Raw genomic sequence first — 26,409 nt, 5'->3', positions numbered from 1 at the left:
TGCTCTACAGCATCTCATTCGAGTGTGCATCAAGGATTCGCAATACATTTTCGTCTGCTTCACCAATTTCGTTCAACTTCTTGTATACGTCGCCAATATTTTCAACTTCTCGCAAATCGATTTCATCTGCATAGTCCATCCATCTTCCAGAGTCAATTGGAGCTAAATCATCCAGCTCATACAAGAAATGGCGCCAAACATCATTAGGATCGGTCATCCTTGGGATTTTGATCTGCATCATTCCCAGCACTCCATAAACATAGTCACATGGATCATAACATCGTCGATTGGAATACTCCAATGATCCCATTACATAATACAAAGCCCCACTTCTGGTCATAGTGATACGAAGAGTGTTGCATGTTCTAGCAGTAAATACGCCATTGAGTCTTGTACAGACTTCGTCGGATGTCTCAAACCCGGCATACTCTGGTCAACTGGTTAGCAGCGATCGACAATATCAATTCAAACATCCAGTGGAACCTACCAGGTCCTAGCTCATGTCGTAAAATATGGAGCACGTGTTGTATTAACATCCTTCTAAATCCCTCTAAGTCATCCGTAGTAATTGTGTTGCTTGTTTGGAGCCGACGAGTCTCTGTTTCAGCCATAAATCGCACATGTCCCACAGGTAAAGCCATCTCCTGCCAGGTCCAAACACGTTGCCACCATTCACTTTGGAAGAATGTATCCAAGAGGTCAATGAGTTGGGGAGCTTTGGTTTGATGTAACTCCTCGTTTGTTAGGTATGGTCTTCTTTCGCGCTTCATTGCTTCATCGAGTTCCTCTACCGCATCTAACTTTGTGTGAATGTTTCGTATCAGAGCAGGTTCGCAGTCAATCATGGCAATGCATTCAAGGCAGCATGCATAAATATCTCCCATGATGTCCAATGGCGTGTCGGTACGTGCACATAAAACGTCAATCCACCAATAACTGTCAGGGTGATCTCTGAGCATTGACAACAATGGATGTCGTTTCTCAGGTCGCATGGAAACAGGTTTCATGGGTTGCCCTTCTTCGTCATCCACGTGCTTTCTGATGCCCATCCACCGAAACCGGTTGTCTTTTTTAAGCCCCCAAAGATGCGACAATGCGTAATAAAATGATGGAACGCCGCGTTTCGTTTCATTGATCCTTTTGATCATGCGTTTTCGATGGTATGAATCACTGGCAGGCCGTACAACTTGCATTCGCCCTCCATCCTCAGGCACGTAGAGGAGTAGAAAAAACTCGTCGGCTAAGAGTTCACCGAGCCCTTTTTCGAAAAACATTTTGAATTTGCCCTCTGGGTCATCCTCTAGGTTTATATCGATCTAAACAAAAAGTCATGAATATCAATAACATCTGACGAGACTATGAAAGTGTATACTTTGTAAGGGTTGTTGTATTCGTCAGTGTCCCATGTCATGATGAAAAGTGGAAAGAAAGATGAGAGAATTGGAAACTATGTTAGGAGCAGCACTATCCATGTTGCACTACTCGGTATATGCTGTGCCACATGCCAAATATCATCAAAGCCGCTAAGCCCACAAAAACTATTATGGCGTACTACATACCACTTGTGATACAAGAAGGGTCCAATAAGACACAATATCTGAGATGGGACATGCTCTTTACTTCTTGCATACATTGTACATGACAAAGATTACTATGAAGCACCACTGATTCTCAAGTAATATGAACCCAATGGTGATAGCACCAATGAATTCCTCAATACCAGTCTTCGCCCTTCATCGTGTTTTTCTCGAACCCAACAAAGTTTCGTTTATATGGAGCCCCATAATTCCCCTTTTCATCAATCAACCCATTGTACATCCAAGAACAATCATCATCGAAAAAGTAACCAAATGATCCACATGAACGAACATCCCTGATGAAACTAGGCTGTACAAAGATTTCCATGTTCGATCCTCCAAAAAGATTCATTGAAGAAGAAAGCATTGAAAAGTGTCCTACGAATCGCATACTTCTAAAGGTTGTCGCGTGTCCTTGTACCATTCGGTATCGGATCATTGTCGTAGCCGCTTCATGTGATTTGATCGCCGTAAACAGAATCGTAGCTGCTTTCTTGTACCATCCAGGATACGGGAAATTAGGGGGTAGTCAAGCACCAAATGTCGAATACAATTGGAATCCATTACCAAAATCTTTGTCATCCCAATCCTGCAGCTGTTCCTTTGTCATCGATGTAGTGGAACCCATGAGCCCTTGCTTATGTTTCCATGCCAACGCACCGTATCCCTTGGTTTGCATGATCACCGTAGAACCCAATGCCAGTGAAACTGCTTTATCCAAGATGAAAAAGAACGTTTTAATGAGATGTTGTTTTTTCTTGCCATGGTTCACATACCTTCAGCGAACGAATGTATCATAAAGAGGAACCTTGGGGCGATACATGGTCACATGTGTTGTTGCATAGGAAAGCATAGTCGTATCCAAGATGATGATGTAACCACGGGGGCAAGTTATGGAGGTACACCTCCCAAGATCTTATGAAACATGCTGGTGGTTAGGAATAAGCGATTGATTTGAAATGACGAGTGGTTGGGATGAAATGATGACGAGCGTTGGACAACAATGACAATGTGGAATCAGGTCCATATCCCCAGCAGTTGAGGCCATGAGCGTGAAAACTTGATAAAGGATGCGTGGTCAATGTGGTCTCATCGGTGGTCCCCATCATCCAATCAAGTAACCATTAAAGTGGATTCCTGCGACATGTGGCAAGTCTGAAAGTGTGGAACATCGAGAGATGGATGGGATGTATGTAGCACCGATGGTGTGGTTGATCTTGTGGAAAATATGGAGGTGTCGAAAAATATTGGGGGACTCGGTGTATTGAAGCATTGCATTTCATTGTCGTTTTCTTTTCACATGCCTCTTGACGCTCATTGTTGTGGTCATCCAAAAGTAGTTCCCCTCAGCTTTATCCTCTTGCATTGATCCATGACCAGTTGATGTATAGCCAACATGCTGTCACGTATTTGTAAAACATCCAAGCAGCTGCATGTCGAGCGTTTGCGTATCTCCATTGGTTCCTTCGCCGAAATCGTCCATTTCAACGCTCTTTCATGTTTCCATCAATAGACCACGGTGATCAAAGTGCCATGCATGGAGTGATACGGGGATTGATTGCTGCAATGTTGGGATGTTGCCAACCTCATCCTTCGCTGTTCCTTTGCCATCGCATACTAATGCTGGAATCGAATGCTGTGGTTAAGCGCCAAAACCATGGTCTCATTGCCAGTGTGCAGGTAATGTGTCATGCAATCCAATCCAGCATCCATGTGTCCGTATGTTGATCTGCTCCTTGTCCTTCAAAATGTCACACAAATCCTTCTCGACAACCACATGTCTTGGATAGAGGGTTGAAAATTGCCATTCCTTTGAAAAAAGGTGCTTGCATTCAATACCTTGTTCACCCAACCAGACCATTCCTTTATCCTTACCCAACACCATGATTGCCTTGGTATACGTATGGATAACAAGAGTCTTTTCAATGCCATAGATAAAGCTGTGCTCGTAGGACGTGACATATGGATTCATTGTCGTAAACGCGCATCCTTAGAAATGAAAGTATTAGCGAAAAAGACTCTTATTGATATTACACCTCCATGATGATACTCACCCTGGACCATGCCAAGTAGAGCCGTATCCACTTTTGACAGACACGAAGAACCAACACCTTTGAAGACTTGACAAGCTTAAACGATGTACTGATAACGACGTATGCTGCTTCAGATAAAGAATAAACGTTCATTGATGTGCTTGGTTGCATTGGTTGTTGGTGGTTCAAGTACGCGATGGTCTGCTTAATGTTGACAGCAGGACAATGTCGAGCGATGAGAGTTGTTGAATGTAGAGAGAAACGTCCATAACAACAGGTGCTTTCTTTGCAGAGGTTGGTTGCTGGGTGATTGTGGTGGAAAGACCAGTGGGGTTGCAAGAGCAAAAGAGGTCGTCAGGATTTGAGTCCACATGCATCTTTATGCGTCACTACTGTGGATCGCGTAGCAACCAGCCACTGATAACGATGATACAGCTGAAAGCACCTAATCCCAAATATCGATACATGCCCCATACCTCCCTTGTAGGTGATGTATACGTACACCATCCCTGCTGTTGAAGGAGCTATCATTTGCATATGTAGATGTTGTCGTATCATCATCCCACTACTGTTTCGAGCTTGGTATCTGCTGCTAATAAAGTGATCACCTGCTTGTGGAGGATTACAAATCGCTTTTCTTTATTGTCATCACATTGACCTGAAATATCATACAAAGTGGGTTGAAAGAGAAAAACAAGGAAATGAGAAGCCTTGGACCAATTTCATCCAACATTGTGGATGCATGATGATTGCGACACCTTTTGGTTCTTGAATAGTGATATGGGTACTATCGAAATGAATCCTTTGGTTGCCTTCATTGCTCCTTGGTATTATTTTGAAAGCAATCCAGGCCGAGCAGCAATTTTCAATGATATTAACATGCGCGTGTCTCAAGGTTGTGTAACTGCTTTTGTGCATAAATGGGACAGAGTCCGAACACAATTGACAGCCATGTTTGAAAGAGGATCGGATGTATGCAAATGGTGAGTCAAAAGTGACCGTCATCATCTATGTTATTGACGTCAAGGCAGAGAGTCAAAAGAGACGCTTGATAATCCATGTTTGAACATCTTGAGATTTGCAGCATATGAACGATGCTGCATCATGTTAAAACAATGCCATTGAAAAGCTGGTTTTATCTTCCACCTACCGAACAAGTTTATTTCATTGTAACACAAATATGATACAGCAATAAGCTAACGATCTAGAAAGTGCAGATGGTGGTGAACACAACACCCACTTTTATTGTATAGCATTCAATACTCTAAAACCCGTATTGTAAAAGGTATCGTTTCTAAATACGTCGGATCTACAGGGTTGTTACTTACTCTCTTGTCCACAAATGGTCATTTCCTGCAGTTGATGCAACCCCTCAAAGCAAGGCAAAAGCGGATACTCGGAATGTCTCGCTCGCATGCAGAGTGTTTTGAGACCTTGGTACCTTATTGAATCTCCAGTTCTCCGTTGCCATTATGACTATGCTTGCAGTTGCATCCATATTGTAGAAATTGGTTGGACCTCACGTAAGCTCATCCTCCTTGAAAATGGGCCATTCAGCCGTGGTCCCCTTGACACATAATAACATGCACCGGGATTCGCCTACGGTGACACCTATTCATTGACGTATAAATCCTCATTTGACATACTTGGGTGCTAATTGCTGTATGCAAGCATAGGATTGTGCCTTTCTCAGGCTCGTAGCCCAAAGCATGTTGATCGCAAAATACGTTGTAGAGATTCTGTCCCTGGGTGAATTGCAACATGATTCATGATGGTATCCAAAATACCATTAGCCTTATACAGGTAACAATACAATACGGATCCTTGCTGCTGACAATGTAAAGTAGTAGACAAATGAATAAGGTATCTATGGCATCATATCCATGGTTGACATGAGCAGCGCGGCTTGCCATCATGAGCGTTTTTATCCATCATTGCTGCGTGCCTTGGTTTCCAATGTCTTCATCAACAGCACACTTCCCATCATCAAATGCTATCCAACCCATCACCATCCTCAGCCGTGACCATGTGATATGATCCATCCTTCCTGCGGACAACATCCCAAGTATGCACAACCATAGCAACATTCCAAGGTTTCTCATCATTTGATTGCACCCGTCCATTCATCCATCATAACCATTGTAAGCCCAATATGAAAGCGCCACTATGTAGTCGCTGCTGATACGCTTCCTATCCCCATCCGGCTACTGGTGAACCACTTGCTAGGCCATTTTCTATCGCAGCTCAAACCAGGATAAGGTTGCATGTGTAATTAACGGCGTAATTGATAGCTGATATGGGCATCATCCAAGCTGATCATCACGTTACAAACGGATCAAGGGAACCATTCCTTCCACCCCATGTACCAAACCAATATCCATATCCATAAAAAGACGTATGTATTTGATACAAGTTGCTACACGTAAATAAAGCTGCCTATATACAATGGCTATCTGCTGTTCACGTAAAAAAAGGCTGCAAGGAGGTTGCTGCAAGTAACCAACACTGTTTGAGGCAATGGAGGTAGAGTCCTAGCTATTGACAACTGCTGCAATGAATGTTGTTACGTTACGTTTGAATGTGGTCGAGGATTGTATAAGAGAAGTTGAAGTGTCAAGAAACGCGAGTGTTGAAGTGGGGTATACACGCCATGGACTTGCCATTCAGTCAAACACAATCGGATCAAGAGAGTTGTATGCTTGACATGGTGGGTTGAAGCAGGACAATCGTTCGCAGGTGGTAGTTGTACTTGAATGGGCCAACAATTGACAATGGCAGGAAGAGGCAAGGGGTTGAGAGTGGAAGAAGTGGAAATTAAATCGGGCGGACACCTCTTGTATAAATGCATGCACATTGTACATCAAACCTTGATATTGAGATTGTCCCTCTCAAACCTGAAGCTTTCACACAAGGTGTACTTAGACATGCTGATCAACTTCGGATTATAAAAGAACCAACACTTGATTATAAAAAATTGAATGGGAGGGTACAATGTGGGGTTTACTATGTAAGTCGGAAATGCAGGTCAGCCCCAGATCCATGATTTATCGAAGTAGTATGTATAATCTTGGGGTTCCCCATTTCGAACTTGAAATTGGGTCAGCAGGTTCGTTGGGATAGGCTGATCAACTTCATTCATTTAAAAGTCGTAGACTTCATTGTGAAGAGTTAAAATGCGGGGCGGTCCAAATGGTGGATGATGGGATCAAAAGAGCGAACCGCCGACCGCCCCGAAGTTGCCCACCTCCAACTTGAAAATTGGTTAGCAGGGTGCTCTCGAGCATGCTGATCACCTTTTTCTAATAAAAACCTCACACTTCATTTGAAAATTTGGAATGGGAGCTTCCCAAAGTTTGAAAGACGGAGACCTTCGCAGGGTCTGTCTCATTAATTTTCATGTTTGCTGTTTTGGCGTAGCTCAGTCAAATCAGCTCGGATCAAGAAAGTTGAAGGATGGAAATGTTGGGCTGGAGCAGGAGCATTGTTCACATGTTACAGAATGGGCAACAGTGTCGATTGTGAGGAAGTGGCTGTTAGCTGCCAATCATAGATAGTGTATATGGTATCCTACATTGGCCGTTCCAATCATGCAAAATGGCTCCGTTATACAACCAAGCCCCCTATGCATATTTGTCTCTATCAGGGTTGGGCAACTTGACATTGAATAAAGACCACATGTCATATACCATCAACCTCCCAGCATATGTAAAACATAAAGATGCCCATATCTCAAAATCTTACAATGAAGCCTGCTGTCGTTAAGAGAACAAAGCTGCTCGGCGTGGTCAAAGGAATCTTGTGTGCAAGTTTCATGATCGAGGTGGGCAACCCCAGATTTCGCTAATGTCGCTACCAGCCAAATTGGATCGTGAGTCTACCTCTTGTAAGTTTTTCTCAGTGACGAGCAATCCTATTTTTTGGGTAAGTTTGAGAATGACCATGACGGACATGAGGGTTTGACACAAGATACATTCGACCACGCAGACCAACTTTGTTCTAGTAGGATCCCGACGGTTGATTGTAACATTATGAGATATAGGAGTCTTTATGTTTTTACTATGCTGTAAGCGTGATGCTATATAAAAAGTGGGCATTGTTGATAGTAAAACAACTTGATGTTAATAGACACAAAGATCAGAAGGTCGTGTTCGTGTAACAAAGTTTAGGAGGACGGGATTTGAAGGGGTAATCCCATTGGCGGAGGATGCATGATTCGAGCTTCACCCCCCTATAGCATCGCCGGCCATGATAGCCCGTATAGTATAGCTCGCGCTTGTATAAGGTTGCATAATATATACTTGCCTGAGAATTATCATAGGTAAACATTGTATGGTGAAGTGCTCGTGCCACGTTGTATTAAAGCTCGTTTTTTCTTAATCATAAGTTCATAACGCATTCACCTTGCAACCAACCAAGCTTCTCTATTGTGGGTTACGTAAACATGTAGGCTTATTTCAAGATTAAGTACCCCACAGTAAGCAATGCTAAGCCATTCAACGAAAATCAAAGGTTGATGAGCAAAGTGAAACCCTCTGTACGCTACTCTTTTTCAAAACGCGTCATGATAGAAATATTGCCTTCCTTTCTCCACCCCACTCTTTGACCCATAATGCATTTTAACCAATGACCCCAAACGAGCCAAGTGATTGACATTGTGTGTTGTATTTGAAGACCCAATTGCAATCCAACGCTGACTATCGTACAAAGAAACATGTATTGATTAAGCTGCGCTGCAACCTTTCGAAAGAGAATTCCAGGAAGAGGTTCTTGTGAAAAAGAAAGCACTGCGTATTCCCAATAGAGACCATGTTGCCCTTATCTCGCAAAGTATTACCAGCCCATTGATAACACCAGGCATCGTAGACATAATCGTAGTAGCCTGCCTTTGCAACATCCAACGTATTCCATTTGAGAGAGGTTGCCAAACACCATAATTGGTATGCAATGTGTATTCCATCATTCATCCTTCCTCCAGGTGTCGCTGTGTTTGATCGCACGAGCCCTGGATCGTTCTTGCATCCCAAAGCACTGTAACCCTTGATTGTGGAGCATTGGTAGACCTCAACACCAATGAAGCTATCCAGCTGAAAAAGGCGTGCCTTAATGAGAAGAGCTTCGTCTTGTACAATCCATGCCTCTTTTTACCTTAATAAATGGGGGAGTCATATGAAATCTTCTGAAGCGGTATCCAGTCAGGCGTGCTGTTGTATAGCGGATGACGGTGTTGAGAGGGTGATCCGTAACCTTGTATCCAGGTGATTGAGACAGACTTTACGAACCAAAAATATGATCCTCATCTCCTCAATGATGCCGATGGAATGAGCATAGTAACTCAGATGGATGATGGAATGGAATATTGACCGACAAAGAGGATGATGAAGAACCACGCTTATAACTTCAGGTGATAACACGAGCCTGTCTTGATAATGGTGATTGATCATGATGTACGGTTGTGGTGCCATTGTTGATGGTGTCATTGCTGCACTTCAATCATCCAATCATCCAATCATTGTCATTGCCATGCGCGATTCTCAACTTGTTCTCGCATGTCCCTGCTGCTCATTGTGTCATCATCCAATCCAAAGGCGATTCTCCAAATCCTTCTCTAGTCATCGTGATCCAAGATCCAATTGGCAATAAAAATGTGATGGTGCTGTCACGTATTCATAAAACATCCAAACAGGTAGAGGCCGCCCACTCAAGCAACGTGACACGCATCTTCTAGCAACGATACATGGAAAGTAAATGTGTTGATGAAGAAGCGTATCAATCCCCAGTAGCCATCTGACTCCGTTGGTCATGCATTTTCCCCCAAAATCCGCCTTCTTGTTGCTGTAAAAAGATGGTGCATTCTATAACCGTAAAAATCGACCCATGTTAGCAAGTGATTGGAGCTTGCATCCCATCTCCCCTTTCCTTAGGTTTACCTTGCTGCTGCCACAAAGAGACATCTGCTGCATGCATTGAACCATGTCATCGATAAACGGCTGATTGGCGCTGGCAGAATACTCGATCAGATGATGTATCCCATATAGAATCACGCTTTTGAGATGAAGTGCAAGCACAGCAATACTTTCATGGTGAATAAGGCGAAGCAGATGCGTGGTTGGATGAAACGATCGAGTGCTGATCAAGAAGAATCATGTAGGATCAGATCCATATCTCCATATGATTACGCGAATATATGCTGAGAATCAAGCTTGATGAATGCGATGTCATTGTTGCTGTTGTTGGTCATTGTTCGTGGCTCCGTTGCTAGGACGAATCATTCTTCAGGTCTCCTCTCTTGCTGGCATGACTCCAATTCCTCACTTTTTGCATGTTGCTTGGTGCTGATTCTTGAAGTCTTCGTGATCGAACCCACACATTGCTTTCCCCATCCTCGTTCTCCTGAAATGACCCAACAATCATTGACAATCAATCGTTGCAGTTATCCTGAGGTATCCATAAATCCAACAATGGCGTCATATCGTATCTCCACGGGTGCATTCGTTGAAGCTGTCAATTCTCATGATTTTCTCGCTTTCAATAGTGTACAACGATCCCTCAGGTGCAACAACTTGATGTGGTATAGAACGTGGATTGCAATGTCATGTTGAAACACCTTCTCGTTTGCCATCGCAGATGTTGTCGAGTATCTCTCGTAGGCTCACGTATACGTTGACCAGAATCCATCATCTAAAATGAATATCAACTACGTGACGAGCATGTCAATTATCATCCATTTTCTCGAAACATACCAACCCATCCACCTGTTACCTGGATACCCAACATTAAGAGTAAATAAACAACGCAACATCCAAAACTAGACATCCATGACTTGAACCATTGTACTGCATCATACAACACGTGAGAAGATTGGTACGACTACGTATGATAATCCGTCATCCTCTTACCTTGGTAAATGGGTTGACATATGGTATCGTGAAGCTGCTGTCAACACGTTGCAGTACTGCGCCAAAAAGCTTCTTGGAAACGAGGTGCTAAAGATCAACAGCGTTAATGACGAGCAAGGACACGGTCGTTGGGTTTCTTCAATTACGTGTTGTTGAATAGTAACAGATGCAGAGCATTGGCGTTGTTGACTGTGTCATTGTGGAAGCAGTTGTGAGAGGTAGTTGCAGGTGTACATTGTTGGTGGAATGGAAGTGGAAAGAGGTGCTGGCTGAGGTGCACGTTACCCACCACCATCCATTTTACCCTCTCCGCCACATCCTATGCGCATGATCCACATCCATAAGTCTCACTGTAATTAGTTGCAGAGCATCTGTACACATTTAAAAAATCATGTTTGGGCAGTAGTTTTCATCATTATTTAGCACCATAATAGATATCATTCAATTTCCTGTACACTTCTCCAATAGCTCTAACTTTGAGTAAATCGATTTCATCTGCACGATCAATGCATTTATCGGGTGCAAACGTGATATCCACGGGATGACGATCGAGCTCATTCAATAAGCATCGCCAGACTTCATTGGGATCCTCCATCCTTGGGATTTTGATCTGCAACATACCCAGCACACCATAAACATAATCGCATGGATCATAACATCGTCGTGTGGAATCACTCAATGAACTAATTAGGTGGCAAAAACTCCCCCATTTCGACCTGAAACGACCTTTGCAGGCTCTCCTGGCGTCTTCTATGCCACTTAGATATTCCTCAACCGCGGATACGACCTCTCTCATAAGCTTCATCTCACCTGACCAAAAGGTTAGCATGCCGCATCAAGGACAATTAAAGCATGTTGTGCAACGTACTCTCATGCACCGGAGTGAGTGGAACTTCTTCCCTCAGAAGGTACGCCATTCTTACATATGGAAACCCAAGTAATTGATTAAGAGTAAGAGTGTTGCTTTGGGATTGGTGAGTCCCTGTTTCCGCCACAAACTTTACGTCTCCCACAGGTAGAGCCATCTCCTGCCAGGTCCATACTCGTTTCCACCATTGACTTTGCATGAATATGTACAAGTATCCAAACAGTTGCGGAGCTTGAGTTTGCTTTACATCCTTGTATTTTAGGTACCCTCCTTCTCTGGAATTATACAATTCCTCGAGTGCCTCCTCTGCTGTACCCGATATTGTGCGAATTTCTGATATCACATTTGGCTCACAATCGATCATGGCAATACACTCAAGACAACAAGAGTAAATGTCACCCATAATATCCAATGGTGTATCGGTACGTGCACACAAGACATCAATCCACCAATAGCTGTCAGGATGATCCTTGAGCATTGCAAGTAGTGTATCTCGTTTCTCAGGTCGCATTGATACAGGCTTTACTGGTTGTCCTTGTTCGTCATTCACGTATTCATGAATATCATTCCAGTGATATCGGTCGTTCTCTGTGAGGCCCCAAAGGTGTGACAATGCGTAATAAAAAGATGGGATGCGTTTGGCTTCATTGATCCTTTTGATCATGCGTCGTCGATGGAATAGATTGCTGGCAGGTCGTACAATTTGCATCTTGTCTCCGTTATCAGGCACATAAAGTAACAGAAAATGTTCATCGTCCAAAAGTGCATTGAGTCCTTTTTCAAAGAACTCTTTATACTTGTTATCCGTATCATGCTCTAAACGTTGTATATTGATCTAGAATCAACATAGTAAATATCTTTTCAGGTGCATGGGCATTTTATGGACATGCATACTTTATAGACATGATTGTTTTCATCAGTGTCGCATGTCATGTTGAATATGGAAGAAGAAAAGATGTGAAAAACTGAAGACGTGCCGGGGGGATTCCTATTCATAGTATTGTTGCACGTCATGCAGCATGTAGTAAACAAGACTCAAAGCATTGCCATGTATGACCAAACACCGAGATATAATGATATAGTCGTGCGTACACGGTAATCCAGCCCATTTAAGAAACCAATGCAAGCATAAAGCCGACTCATGTTGAGTACCCTGCCAGCATGTAGTGACCTTGAATTGGGAAGTATAAAACACTTTAGGCTCAAACTTTGGAAAAGATGTTCATGATCCGAGTTTATTTGTAAGTTGGGGTGTCACAATAACGTGACACGAAAGCCGAGGTTTCAATGCCAGTGAAAACATCTCCTTCTAGGACTCAAGCTCAAGTTGAAAACGAGGAGTAGGACACGGATGGCTTAATAACCATGAACACGCTACAAAAGGCGTGGTCTCATGAAGATGGTTGCCATGCCAGCCTTCGTTGCCCATTATATCTTTCTCCATCCTCACTTGCTAGCAATCATATAAACCCTCATAATCCTCATTTCCCATGAAACCAACCCATTGGACAATCGAACCTTCGTTGTCAATCCCATTCCCGTTCAAAGCAACTTCGTGATGATACCGTTTTCCTTCATCCTTGTCCCTCATCCAACCCCATCCTCACTGCACAGCCAAACAATGAAATACATAGTAAGATGAGCCACGTGATTGACATCAGAATAATGATAGTAAAACACAACGCGGTTGAGATTTTCATATTGGTTTTCTCGAAAAGGTTTGTTGAAAGGGAAACAGTGCTTATTTCCAATGGATGGAGTTGTACGCTAACACACTCTCGGTATTGGTCCAATGTTGTGGTCCATCATCAATACTTGTAGCAGGGCGTTGCATCATCCGGGAGATTCCATATCAGATGGGTTGCCAAGCGCCATGAGTCACATGCAAGCGGTATATCCCATCATCCACATCCTTCACATCCAATCCTGTTTCCATCATGTCGTGATTCTTCAGCAAGGCTAAATGTGTCCTTGATAATCCTTGGATCCCAAATCAGTTGTAATCAATGGTTGTAAAACACAAGTGCGATATTGTATGCGCCATCTCGACCGTATGATGCCATGGACACTGCAAATGCATTCGCCAATCTAAAAGCGCATGGTTTAATATGATTTTTCTTCCCATGCCCAACGTAAGACACCTTCTTCCTCTTACCGTAGTGAGAGCGTTCCATCAAGAAACTCTTGTAGCCATATATGATCACGTGTGCTGTTTCAAAAGAATACATCCTTGTTGAGATGATGATCCCTTACGACGTCGCCAAGTGATGGAGGTAAAGCTTGCAAAATCAGGTCGATGATAACCATATCGCGGATGTCCAATGATCTAATCGTATTGGTGCTAGCTGCTTCAATCATTTCAAGGTACCGAGTACGTTCCCAATCATAGATCCATTGAGTGAAATGTAATCCGAATCCGAATGCATGTTTGCTGCGTTCCACAGGGATGTGATGGTTGAGAAGGAAGCAGCTGAATGGGTGTGGATGCGATTGCTGGGCAACAATGATAAATACAATAGGTGGGATCAGGTCCATATCTGCAACTAAGACCAAGGCGACGACAATGAAACTTGATACGAATACGAGGTCGTTGTTCACTTGCTGCTCTCCATCTTTCAAGTGATTGCCGTTGCTGTGCATCGATGCTGAAATTCAGGAGTCATGCTGGGTCACGTTTATAGTTGATATCCTCGTTATCGAATAGCTTTCCTCATCCTCGTTCGTTATCCGAATTGACCCCGTAATCCATTGGTTCATCAAGTGCCCGTAATCACATCCAAATCATCATATCAGATTTCCATGCGCTCAATCGCCAACGTTGCCAATCCTGGGGGTTGTCTCGATCTTCATAACATAGCATGATCTTCAAATTGTTGGAATGTCGATATAGCTTTTCTTTTCCCAAGGCACCATGTCGGGTACGCATTCCAGAGTTTCCTCGCGTGTTCCAGCACCTGTTGACAAGGTGGCATCATCCACAATCAATGTGATCGCATCGTGCAGCCTCACTACATACAAGGTGATTACGTCAATTATCACTCTTCTCTTCATCATATTCCACCTCATCCAATTGTTACCTGTGTATTCCAACATCAAAAGTGAAAAACGAAAACGTTGCTGCATCCAAACTTGACACGCATGACTCAAAACATTGTGCTGGACCATGAACACGTGAGAAGATTGTCACCATTGTGATATGCCATCATCCTCTTACCTTGATAAAGGGTCGACCAGTACTCAAAAGCCTTGGTAGCAGTAACATGAACCGGTAATGCGTGTCGTTGTTGAATGAATAAAGCGGCTGGATATCATCGACAATATGTTGTTGTAGTATGCCGTGAAACAAAGACCTCTTGGAAACCGGTTGCTGCCGATCAACAGCGTTGAATGTAGAGCAAGGACACAATCGCTGGCTGTCTTCGTTTACTCGTTGCTGAATCGTTAACAGATGAGTCGCAATGGTGGTTGTGAGCTGTGTCATGTTGGAGGATTATATAGTTGAGAAGCTGTTGTCCGAGTTGAGTGGGAAGAAGAGTAGACGTGAAATACCTAGAGAGCATCCAAATTCAACCCTGCCACAACCCATCTCCAACCAATAGCGTGACATCAGTCTCCTGCTAACATTATGCAAGAGCACAAATAATCATCATAGTCATTTTAATAATAAAGGCCATTCTTAGCTCCAGGCAGTAGTCTTCAGGATTTAAACTGATCATGAAGATAAATCAAATCCAACTTGCTGTATACATCACCAATGTTATCAACTCTTCGTAAATCGAAACCATCTGCCCAATGAACCCATGTTCCAAACCTAAGCGGATGTAAGCCATCCAGCTCTGCCAATAACCGCCTCCAAACTTCATTGGGATCATCCATCCTTGGGATTTTGATCTGCATCATTCCCAGCACTCCATAAACATAATCACGTGGATCATAACATCGTCGCGCGGAATACCTCAATGAAGACATTACATAACCCAATGACTCATTTGTCGCCCTATGAAGAACGTTGGCGTCTCTTGCATGGCGTATCTCCGCGAATCTTATATTAACTATCCAGGGCGACGTCAACTGGTTAGCAGTGCTCGTCAACATCAAATCCAACCTCGCGTGGGAACATACCGTGTAGTATTTTAGTTTGCCGCCCATTGGCAGCAAACTTCATACGATCTTCCAGCTGACTAGCATATGAGTAATTTCTTCAGAGTGATTGTGTTGCGTTGGAGTCGATGAATATCTGTTTCAGCCATAAATCGCACATCACCAACAGGGAGAGCCATCTCCTGCCAGGTCCATACACGATACCACCATTGGCTTTGTAAGAATATATCCAAGACTTCAATTAGCTGGGAACTCGACGTTTGATGTGGCTGCCAGTAGTATGAGTAAATTTTCGGTATAAGGCTTCGCTGACAATCGATCATGACAATACATTCAAGGCAACAGGCGTAAATATCTCCCATGATATCAAGTGGGGTATCGGTGCGTGCACACAAGACATCGATCCACCAATAGCTGTCAGGATGGTCCTGGAGCATTGTAAGTAATGCATCTCGTTTCTCGGGTCGCATGGAAACAGGTTTCATTGGTTGTCCTTGTTCGTCGTCAACGTATTCACTGATATCATTCCAGTGATATCGGTTGTTTTCTGTGAGACCCCAAAGATGCGATAAGGCGTAATAAAAAGATGGAGTGCGTCGTTCTTCATTGATTCTTTGGATGATGCGCTTCCGATGGTATGCGTCATTGGCAGGTCGTATAACTTTCATCTTGGATCCATTCTCAGGCACGTAGAGGAGCAAAAAATACTTGTCGTCTAAAAGTGTGCTGAGCCCTTTTTCGAAAGACCGTTTTCGTTTGCTGTCCTCGTCATCCTCTAATCTTATGTTGATCTAAATAGAACCTTGTGAATACCTTCTCACGTGTATGCTGTCCTATGTGCATGTACATACTTTATACGAATCGTCATCTTCCTCAGTGTCGTAGGTCATGTCAAAAATTGAGAGAATAAAAAGAGATGTGAAAACTGAAAATGATGTCCGGTGCGGTGTTGTTGATAGTCTTGACGCACCCGTTGTTGTGTCACATCCAAGATGTCACACAACGCCCCTGGCGTTCAAAAGAACATTTGCCATGTATGAGCAAATGCCGAGTTACATCATGATCTTCATAATCCTACCAAAGATTACCATGGAAACTACATAGTAAAATTACAAATGATGGGTTGGAAACCCGACCTATATTTAGGAAGTTTGTACTTGCAAGTGCAAGAGGCTTGCATATCAAACTTCGGAAGAGGTACAGGCGTTCCGATTTTATATTATGGGATGTACACAAGTAAGGTTTTTATTGAGATTCAATAACTGGATACATGCATAAAACGCCACTGGCTAATCGTTACACTAGGCTTTGCTACGTTCATCCATAGTAAGAAATATGTCCGGATGACATAAACGTGCCCACAAACAAGAAGGAATTCTCCTCTACATGATATAGTATACTGATTTCAATTCCAATCTTCGTTATTCATCCTATTTCTCCCAACCCAAGAACGTTCAATCAGGCGAAGCCTCATAGCTCTCAATCTCCATGCAATCAATCCACTGTATAGCGGAAAACCATAACCATTCGAACACCAAACACGTGACCCACATTGTAAAGCATGCAACGACGAAGATGCAGTACGCTGCAAAATGTTGGATTCCACACGAATATTTCAATAAACAAGAAAACGGCGATGGCTACAATGTTTCTAATGTATGTCACTGTGACCTTATTCCATTTGGTGTTGGATCATTGTCAACGCCCATCATAAGACCGGTAAACGTAATCGTAGAAGGTGCCGTTCACATCATCCATGATACCCCCATAGGGTGGTTGGCAAGCACCATGAGGCAAATGTAGCGATAACACGTCATCGAAGCCCCTCTCGCCCAATCCTGCAGTGGCTCATGCCCCATCGAATGTGGTCGTAGCAGTCCATAATAATCCTTGAATCCCAACACGTTGTAATCATTGGTGGTGATCATCAATGTCTTGTCGATGCGATTGTGACGTGGTTCGTATCATGGTTATTGAATCCATAGATTCTCCACGCATTAACCAAGCTAGAAGGGTATGTTTAGTGAGATACATTTTCTTGCGAATGTAAGACCAGGTCCTCTTTTTACCTTGATAAATGGGAGCATCATAGAAGACCTCTTTTGCAGCGTTATCCAATCATGTGTGCTGTTGCATAGCGATCCGAGATAGTGTTGAGATGTTGATCCGTAACCTTGCCTTTATGTGATGGAGGTAAACTCACGAACCAGAAACATGGATCCTCATCCGCCCGATGATGTCGAGAGAGTGAGCATGATCAACCAGCTGAATTATGGGATGGGATGCTGATTGATAAAGTCGACGATGGAAAATCACGCCTGTGCCTCCAATTGATAAAATGAGAATGTCTTGACAATGGTGCCTGACGGTAATACGTGGTCGTCATTTCATTGTGTGCGGTGTCATTGTTGCTCTCCACCATGCAATCAGCCAACCATTCTTGTTGTCAAGCTCTTCTCAGATGTCCTTGGTGTACACTCGTCACCCAATCCAAAGTTAGTTCTCCGAATGTACTCATGTCACCTACAAAGAAGCCTTTGATTCTCCCATCAGTCTTGGCATCCTTTTAACGTATAAATGATATAGGTATACCTACCCTAAAGGGTTCATCAAGGATACAGCCAATTGTCATGAGGCAGCAATGAGCACATCAAGTAGTAAAGCGATGAAGTGAGCTACGTAAATGAATGCATGAGTACCCTCATTATGAGGAATACATAAATACTAATTTTGAGACTTACCAAAGGCCATGGATGATGATATGAATACAAGTAGAAAGAAAAGGCGTATGATAGTGTTGGTGTCAAGAGCCTTGTTTGTATGTGAGTGGGCATGAGAATTGTTGTCATGATGGATCGAACGGGTAAAGTAGTCAAGCATCTTGGAAATCACAGCTGATAAATCCACCTGTCGATTGAAGGTGATGTGTTGTACGTGACATGAGTATGTCCTAGTTCTCCTCATCCTTATCCGCTTGAATGGATCCAATCACCAGCTGGCAATCAAGATACGTCCTTGTAAACAATAGCCAACATGCCGAACGTTTGAGGATCTCCACTTGTTCATGGGGCAAATCGGATTCCAGCAATATGTAATAGTGATCGAAGCTCAATGCATTGGGTGATAGGTGTTTGGCTGCTGCTATGTCGGTATAGTATTGCCATTGCTCGTTTGCCATCACGTGATGCAGCTTGAAAAGATGTTGATGTCGTGCTGTGGTGAAGCACCAAGACATTGGTCTCGTTGTCAGTATGCAGGTAACGTGACATGTAAGCCAGCATCCAGGTGGTTGATCCGTATCTTGACCTTCAACCATGTCCATACATCCTTCCCGATCCTTTGCCATGGATAAGGCAAACCCTTTGGAAAGTAATACTCATATTCAATACCTTGTTCATCCATCCAGACCATGTCTTCACCCTTACCCATCATCATGATTGCATTTGGCGTGTGCTTTTCTCAACGCCGCCTCATGGATACCATAGATGGAGTTGCGCTCGTGAGGCGTGACACATGGATCCATTGACGTAAACACGCATCCTTAGAAATGAAAGTATTAGCGAAAAAGGCTCTTGTTGATTGTACTCTTCCATGATGATACTCACCCTCGACCATGCCCACTATCGCCGTATGCACCTTTGACAGACACGAGGAACCAACACCTTTGAAGACTTGACAAGCTCAAGGTGATGTGCTGATAACGACGTATGCTGCTTCAGATAAAGAATAAACGTTCATTGCTGTGTTCGGTGGCATTTGGTTGTTGGTGTTCAAGTACGCGATGGGCTGCATAATGTTGACAGCATGAGAGTGTTGAGCGATGTGTGGTGTTGAATGTAGAGAGAACCATCCATAACAACAGGTGGTTTCTTTATAGAGATTGGTTGGCGTGTGATTGTGGTGGAAAGGAGAGTGAGGTTGCAAGAGTAAGAGAGGTCGTCAGGATTTGAGTCACCGCATGCATCTTTATGCGTCGCTGCTGTGGGAACAAAAGAGCGAACCGCCCACCGCCCCGAAGTTGCCCACCTCCAACTTGAAAATTGGTCAGCAGTGTGCTCTCGAGCATGCTGATTACCTTTTTCTAATAAAAACCTCACGCTTCATTTGAAAATTTGGAATGGGAGCTTCCCAAAGTTTGAAAGACGGAGACATTCGCAGGGTCTGTCTTTCATTAATTTTCATGTTTGCTGTTTTGGCGTAGCTCAGTCAAATCAGCTCGGATCAAGAAAGTTGAATGATCGAAATATTGGGCTGCAGCAGGAGCATTGTTCACATGTTACAGAATGGGCAACAGTGTCGATTGTGAGGAAGTGGCTGTTAGCTGTCAATCATAGATAGTGTATCTGGTATCCTACATTGGCCGTTCCAATCATGCAAAATGGCTCCGTTACACAACCACGCCCCCTATGCATATTTGTCTCTATCAGGGTTGGGCAACTTGACATTGAACAAAGACCACATGTCATACGCCATCAAACTCCCGGCTTATGTAAACATAAAGACGCCCGTACCTCAAAATCTTACAATGAAGCCTGCTGTCCTTAGGAGAACAAAGCTGCTCGGCTTGATCAAAGGAATCCTGTGTGCAAGTTTCATGATCGAGGTGGGCAACCCCAGATTTCGCGAATGTCGTTACCGGCCAAATTGGATCGCGAGTCGACCTCTTGAAAGTTTTTCTCGGTGACATGTTTTTTGGTTAAGTTTGAGAATGTCCATGACGGACATGAGTGTTTGACACAAGATACATTCGACCAAGCAGGCCAACTTTGTTCTAGTACATAGGATCCCGACGCTTGATAGTAACAATATGAGATATAGGTGTCTTTATGCTTTGACTATGCTGTAAACGTGATGCTATATAAAAAGTGATCATTGTTGATTGTAAACCAGCTTGATGTTAATAGAGACAAAGATGCAGAAGGTCGTGTTCGTGTAACAAAGTTTAGGGAGGACGGGGTTTGAAGGGGTAATCCCATTGGCGGAGGATGCATGATTCGAGCTTCATCCCCTATAGCATAGCCGGCCGATGATAGCCCGTATAGTACAGTACGTGCTTATATAAGGTTGCATAATATATACTTGCCTGAGAATTGTCATAGTAAACATTGTATGGTCATGTGCTCGTGCCACGTTGTATTAAAGCTCGTTTTTTCTTTGACATAACGCATTTACCTTACAACCAACGAAGCTTCTTTATTATAGGTTACATAAACATGTAGTCTTATTTCAAGATAAGTACTCCACAGTAATCAATGTTAAGCCATTCACCGAAAATCAAAGGTTGATGAGCAAAGTGAAACCCCCTGTACGCTACTCTTTTTCAAAACACATCATAATAGAAATATTGCCTTCCTTTCCCCACCCCACTCTTTGACCCATAATGCATTAAAACCAATATCCCAATGAGCCATGTAATTGACATTGTGTGTTGTATTTGAAGACCAAATTGAAATCCTGCACTCATTATCGTACAAAGAAACGCGTGTTGATTAAGCTACGCTGCAACCTTTCGAAAGCGAATTCCAGGAAGAGATCCTTGTGAAAAAGAAAGCACCGCGTATTCCCAATAGCTGCCATGTTGTCCTTATCTCGCAAAGTATGGTTTCAATGCTATCGCTCATTGATAACACTGGACATCGTACACATAATCGTAATAGTCCGCCTTTGCAGCATCCAACGTATTACATATGAGAGAGGTTGTCAAGCACCATAACTCGAATGCAATTTGTATCCCATCGCTCATCCAAGCCTTCTCCGGTTCCTCACTATCGCTGTATTTGATTGCACAAGCCCTTGATCATTCTTGCATCCCAAAGCATTGTAACCCTGGATTGTGGAGTATTTGTAGATCTCAGCACCAATGAAGCTATCCAGCTGAAAAAGACATGCCTTAATGAGAACATGTTTCCTCTTGCCAATGTACGATCCATTCCTCCTTTTACCTTGTTAAATGGGCTGGTCATCATAAAAGAAATCTTTTGAAGCCGTACGATGTTGTATAGCGATCGATGACGGTGTTGAGAGGGTGAGCCGTAACCTTGTATCCAGGTGACTGAGATAGACCTTACGAAACCAAAAATATGATCCTCATCTCCTCAATGAGGTCGACGGAATGAGCATAGTAACCCAGATGGATGATGAGATGCAATATTGACCGACAAAGGGGATGACGAAGAACCACGCCTACAACTTCAGCTGATAACACGAGCGTGTCTTGATAATGGTGATTGGTCATGATGTATTGTTGTGGTGCCATTGTTGGTGGTGTCATTGCTGCACTCAATCATCCAATCATTCTCGCTGTCATGCACCCAATTCCCAACTTGTTCTCACATGTCCCTGGTGCTCGTTGTGTCGTCGTCCAATCCAAAGTAGTTCTCCACATCCTTCTCCCGTTGGCGTGATCGAATATCCAATTGGCAATAAAAATGTGATGGTGCTGTCACGTATTCATAAAACATTCAAACAGGTAGAGGCCGCCGACTCAAGCAACTTGACACGCATCTTGTAGCAACGATACATGGAAAGTAAATGTGTTGGTAGGTAAATGTGTTGGTGAAGAAGCGTAATCAATCCCCAGTAGCCATCTGACTTCGTTGGACATGCGTTTTCCCCTTGTTATTGCTGTAAAAGGATGGTGCATTCTATAAATCGACCCATGTTAGCAAGTGATTGGAGCTTGCGTCCCATATCCCCTTTTCTTAGGTTTACCTTGCTGCAACTGCATTGAGGCATCTGCTGCATTATTCATCCATGTCGTCGATAAACGGCTGATGATTGGCACTGGCAGAATACTCGCTGATTTTGCCGTATCCAATACACGATTGCGCTCCTCACGTGTTCCAGCACCTGTTGACAAGGTGGCATCATCCACAATCAATGTTTTCGCATCCTGCTGCCTCACTACATACAAAATGATTAAGTCAATTATCACTCTTCTCTTCATCATAGAGCACCTCATCCAATTGTTACCTGTGTATTCCAACATCAAAAGTGAAAAACGTTACTGCATCCAAACTTGACACGCATGACTCAAAACATTGTGCTGGACCATGAACACGTGAGAAGATTGTCACCATTGTGATATGCCATCATCCTCTTACCTTGATAAAGGGTCGACCAGTACTCAAAAGCCTTGGTAGTAGTAACATGAACCGATAATGCGTGTCGTTGAATGAATAAAGCTGCTGTATATCATCGATAATATGTTGTAGTAGTACGCCGTGAAACAAAGCAATTGCTATAGATCAACGGCGTCGAATGTCGAGGAAAAGAACACGATCGTCGGTTGTCTTCGGTGACTCGTTGCTGAATCGTAATGGATGTGTCGCATGTGCCTGTGAGCTATGTCATGCTGGAAGGGATTGTATAGTTGAGAAAGCTGTTATCCAATTTGAGTGGGAAGAAGAGTAAACATGAAAGAGAGAACGATAACCGCTTTCAATTTTCAACAACGTGTTACACATGTCAACAGCAATCATATAATAAAGGACATTCTTTGCTCCAGGTAGTAATCTGCAACATTTATTCAATACCCAGCGTCAATGCCACGCAACTTCGCGTATACTTCACTGATACTTTCAACTTGTCGTAAATCGATTTCATCTGCATGATCAATCCATCTTCTTCCACGGCTAAGCGGATATAAATCATCCAGCTCTGACAAGAAATGGCGCCAAACCGCATTTGGATCCTCCATCCTTGGGATTTTGATCTGCATCATTCCCAGCACTCCATAAACATAATCACATGGATCATAACATCGTCGATTGGATTCCTTCAATGAATCCATTATGTCTCCAACAAAATTGGCATTTTTTCGCCCGATACGAGACACATTGGATAGTTTAGCTTGGACTACGTCTTGCAGATAGGTATAAACTGCATGAACTATGTTTTACGGCTAATGGGTCAGCGGCGTGAGTAAATAACTACTTCAAGCATTCATGCAACGTACTGTTCATTTGATTTAAATTGAACCAGAAAATCGAAGTCATATATAGAAATCCATATACATCATCCATGGTGATTGTGTAGGTTTGGAGTCGATGAACGTCTATTTCAGCCATAAAGCGCACACCTCCAAAAGGTAGAGCCATCTCCTGCCAGGTCCATACACGTTGCCACCATTGACTCTGGAAAAATGTGTACAAGAGGTGAATAAACAGGGAACCTTTGGTTTGGTGTAACTGCTCCTGGTATGTTAGAGATCCTCCTCCTCTACGTTTTAATTTCTCAGCTTCCTTTCTCGCCAGTGGTGAGATTGTGTAAATTCTTGATATTAGAGAAGGTTCACAATCGATCATGGCAATACATTCAAGGCAACATGCATAAATATCGCCCATGATGTCTAAGGGTGTATCGGTGCGTGCACACAAGACATCAATCCACCAATAGCTATCAGCATGGTCCTTGAGCAGTGCTAGTAAAGCATCTCGTTTTTCAGGCCGCATCGAAATAGGATCCATTGGTTTTCCATTTTCGTCATCCACGTAGTCGCCAATCTCATTCCAGTGGTGCTGGTTGTCTTTTGTAAGTCCCCATAGATGTGATAACGCGTAGTAAAAAGATGGAACCCATTTCCCCTCATTAATCTTTTTGATCATGCGTCGTCGATGGTATAAATCACTGGCAGGTCGTATCACTTGCATTCGGCCTCCATTTTCAGGCACATAGAGGAGCAAAAAGTGATCGTCGGCTAAGAGTGCGCTAAGGCCTTTCTCGAAGTACGCTTTAAGACTGATTTCATCATCATTATCATCATCATCTAATTTGATATTGATCTGAAGGAATCTTGTGAATAACATTTTCGGTGTATGGGGTCTTATGCGCATGTCGATACTTTGTACGGGTCATTATCTTCCTCAGTGTCGCATGTCATGTTAAAATTGAGAGAAGAAAAAGGTATGGGAAAACTGAAAAGGCTGTTCCGTGGGGCGATATTCATAGTCCTTGCGCACTAGGTATTGTGCCACATTCAACGTGCCAAGCAATGGCCTAAACAGTAAAAGGTACATTACCATGTATGAGCAAATGCCGAGTTATTTTGATCTTCATAATCCCTCAATGAATAGATTAGAAATTGATGTAAAAGAACAAGTGCTTGTTGAACTCTCATCAATATTTAGAAACGTTGTACGTGGGGTGTAAAAATGCTTGACCAAGGGGCTTGCGCCTCAGATTCGGATGAGGTATCCGCGTTTCTATTACTATAATATGGTTTGTATCACAACTCGGTGGAACCAGGAGTAAGACCTTGACTCAAATTCAAGAGATGCATGTACATTGCAAAGACTATTGTGAAACGTCATCGATTAATCACGATGCATTGTCATGCTCATCCATAACGATATCACCTGAGGAATGGGCCTGGATGACGTAACCGTATCCACAGCGTGTTCTCTTTAGACGATCCTATTATTAATGCAAATCCCAATCTTCGTTATTCACCCTATTTTTCTCAATCCAACAACACTACAGTCATACGAAGCATCGTGTTCCCGCCCTTCATATAATCAACCCACTGTATAGCAAAAACTAATAGTCATCCTGGAAACCAAACACGTGATCCACATTATCAAGTATGCATTGATCAAGATGCATGCAGTACGCTGCAAACATTTTAACATTTTGAATTCCACACGAATATTCAATAAACAAGAAAACGCTGATAGTTATAATGTTTCTAATGTATGTCACTGTGCCTTATCCCATTCGGTATTGGCTCATTGTCGACGCCCATAATAAGACTGGTAAATGTAATAGCAAAAAGTGCTGTTCACATCATCCATGATACCCCGTATTAGGTGGTTGGCAAGCACCATAAGGCAATGCTGTGGTAGCACGTAAACGAGGTACTTCTGATCCAACCCCTGTACTGGTTCCTGGGCCATCGCAATGTGGTCGTAGCATCCCACAATAATCCTTGAATCCCAACACGTTGTAGCCATTGATGGTGATCATATACATATGTAACATCTTGCGTTCCTTCCCGATCTGATTGTGTCTGTTGTGTTCAGTAATGGGTGGTCGTTATAGGATCCATGGAATCTCCACGCATTAGCCAAGCTAGAAGAGTATGTTTAGTGAGATACATTTTCTTGCGAATGTAAGACCAGGTCCTCTTTTTACCTTGATAAATGGGAGCATCATAGAAGACGTCTTTTGCAGCGTTATCCAATCATGTGTGCTGTTGCATAGCGATTTGAGATAGTGTTGAGATGTTGATCCGTAACCTTGCCTTTATGTGATGGAGGTAAACTCACGAATCAGAAACATGGATCCTCATCCACCGGATGATGTCGATAGAGTGAGCATGATCAACCAGCTGAATTATAGGATGGGATGCTGATTGATAAAGTCGACGATGGAAAATCACGCCTGTGCCTCCAATTGGTAAAATGAGAATGTCTTGACAATGGTGCCTGACGGTAATACGTGGTCGTCATTTCATTGTGTGCGGTGTCATTGTTGCTCTCCATCATGCAATCAGCCAACCATTGTCGTTGTCAAGCTCTTCTCAGATGTCCATGGGTACACTCATCACCCAATCCAAAGGTAGTTCTCCGCATGTACTCATATCACCTCAAAGAAGCCTTTAATTCTCCCATCAGTCTTGGCATCCTTTTAACATATAAATGATGGTTATACCTACCCCAAAGGGTTCAGCAAGGAACACAACCAAATGTCATGAGGCAGCAATGAACGCACCAAGTAGTAAAGCGATGAAGTGAGCTACGTAAACAAATGCATGAGTACCCTCATCATGAGAAATACATAAATACTAATTTTGAGACTTACCAAAGGCCATGGATGATGATATGAATACAAGTAGAAAGAAAGGGGGTATGATAGTGTTGGTGTCGAGAGTCTTGTTTGTATGTGAGTGGTTATGAGAATTGCTGTCATGATGGATCGAACTGATAAAGTGGTCA

At 43.1% G+C, this 26,409-nt stretch overlaps 8 protein-coding genes across 8 annotated transcripts; all 8 read right to left on the bottom strand.

Annotated features, from left to right (window-relative positions):
• Positions 1 to 4: 4 nt before the first annotated feature.
• O0I10_011449 (uncharacterized protein) lies at positions 5 to 1,411 on the bottom strand (the record flags this gene model as incomplete). The annotated part of the gene is made up of 3 exons (XM_058491416.1): positions 5 to 429; positions 488 to 1,316; positions 1,373 to 1,411. 3 exons carry the CDS (start codon positions 1,409 to 1,411, stop codon positions 5 to 7), a joined length of 1,293 nt encoding a protein of 430 aa, XP_058337829.1.
• Positions 1,412 to 10,921: 9,510 nt separating this feature from the next.
• On the bottom strand, positions 10,922 to 12,307 carry O0I10_011448 (uncharacterized protein; the record flags this gene model as incomplete). Its single annotated transcript, XM_058491415.1, has 3 exons — positions 10,922 to 11,316; positions 11,375 to 12,209; positions 12,269 to 12,307. 3 exons carry the CDS (start codon positions 12,305 to 12,307, stop codon positions 10,922 to 10,924), a joined length of 1,269 nt encoding a protein of 422 aa, XP_058337828.1.
• Positions 12,308 to 13,588: 1,281 nt separating this feature from the next.
• On the bottom strand, positions 13,589 to 14,014 carry O0I10_011447 (uncharacterized protein; the record flags this gene model as incomplete). The annotated part of the gene is made up of 1 exon (XM_058491414.1): positions 13,589 to 14,014. One exon carries the CDS (start codon positions 14,012 to 14,014, stop codon positions 13,589 to 13,591), a length of 426 nt encoding a protein of 141 aa, XP_058337827.1.
• Positions 14,015 to 14,239: 225 nt separating this feature from the next.
• Positions 14,240 to 14,855, bottom strand: O0I10_011446 (uncharacterized protein; the record flags this gene model as incomplete). Its single annotated transcript, XM_058491413.1, has 3 exons — positions 14,240 to 14,382; positions 14,452 to 14,530; positions 14,589 to 14,855. 3 exons carry the CDS (start codon positions 14,853 to 14,855, stop codon positions 14,240 to 14,242), a joined length of 489 nt encoding a protein of 162 aa, XP_058337826.1.
• A 700-nt stretch (positions 14,856 to 15,555) lies between these two features.
• On the bottom strand, positions 15,556 to 16,365 carry O0I10_011445 (uncharacterized protein; the record flags this gene model as incomplete). Its single annotated transcript, XM_058491412.1, has 2 exons — positions 15,556 to 16,266; positions 16,327 to 16,365. 2 exons carry the CDS (start codon positions 16,363 to 16,365, stop codon positions 15,556 to 15,558), a joined length of 750 nt encoding a protein of 249 aa, XP_058337825.1.
• Positions 16,366 to 18,425: 2,060 nt separating this feature from the next.
• On the bottom strand, positions 18,426 to 18,821 carry O0I10_011444 (uncharacterized protein; the record flags this gene model as incomplete). The annotated part of the gene is made up of 1 exon (XM_058491411.1): positions 18,426 to 18,821. The coding sequence occupies one exon, from the start codon at positions 18,819 to 18,821 to the stop codon at positions 18,426 to 18,428; it is 396 nt and encodes a 131-aa protein (XP_058337824.1).
• A 3,272-nt stretch (positions 18,822 to 22,093) lies between these two features.
• O0I10_011443 (uncharacterized protein) lies at positions 22,094 to 22,463 on the bottom strand (the record flags this gene model as incomplete). The annotated part of the gene is made up of 3 exons (XM_058491410.1): positions 22,094 to 22,119; positions 22,187 to 22,378; positions 22,448 to 22,463. 3 exons carry the CDS (start codon positions 22,461 to 22,463, stop codon positions 22,094 to 22,096), a joined length of 234 nt encoding a protein of 77 aa, XP_058337823.1.
• Positions 22,464 to 23,003: 540 nt separating this feature from the next.
• Positions 23,004 to 24,356, bottom strand: O0I10_011442 (uncharacterized protein; the record flags this gene model as incomplete). The annotated part of the gene is made up of 3 exons (XM_058491409.1): positions 23,004 to 23,365; positions 23,433 to 24,258; positions 24,318 to 24,356. The coding sequence occupies 3 exons, from the start codon at positions 24,354 to 24,356 to the stop codon at positions 23,004 to 23,006; spliced, it is 1,227 nt and encodes a 408-aa protein (XP_058337822.1).
• Between the last annotated feature and the right edge of the window lie 2,053 nt (positions 24,357 to 26,409).

This window comes from Lichtheimia ornata (assembly GCF_029851405.1).
Source record: "Lichtheimia ornata isolate CBS 291.66 chromosome Unknown scaffold00090, whole genome shotgun sequence".
NCBI classification, from domain to species: domain Eukaryota; kingdom Fungi; phylum Mucoromycota; class Mucoromycetes; order Mucorales; family Lichtheimiaceae; genus Lichtheimia; species Lichtheimia ornata.
The sequence above is the reverse complement of the archived record's forward strand: the minus strand, read 5'-3'. Positions and strand labels throughout refer to the sequence as shown.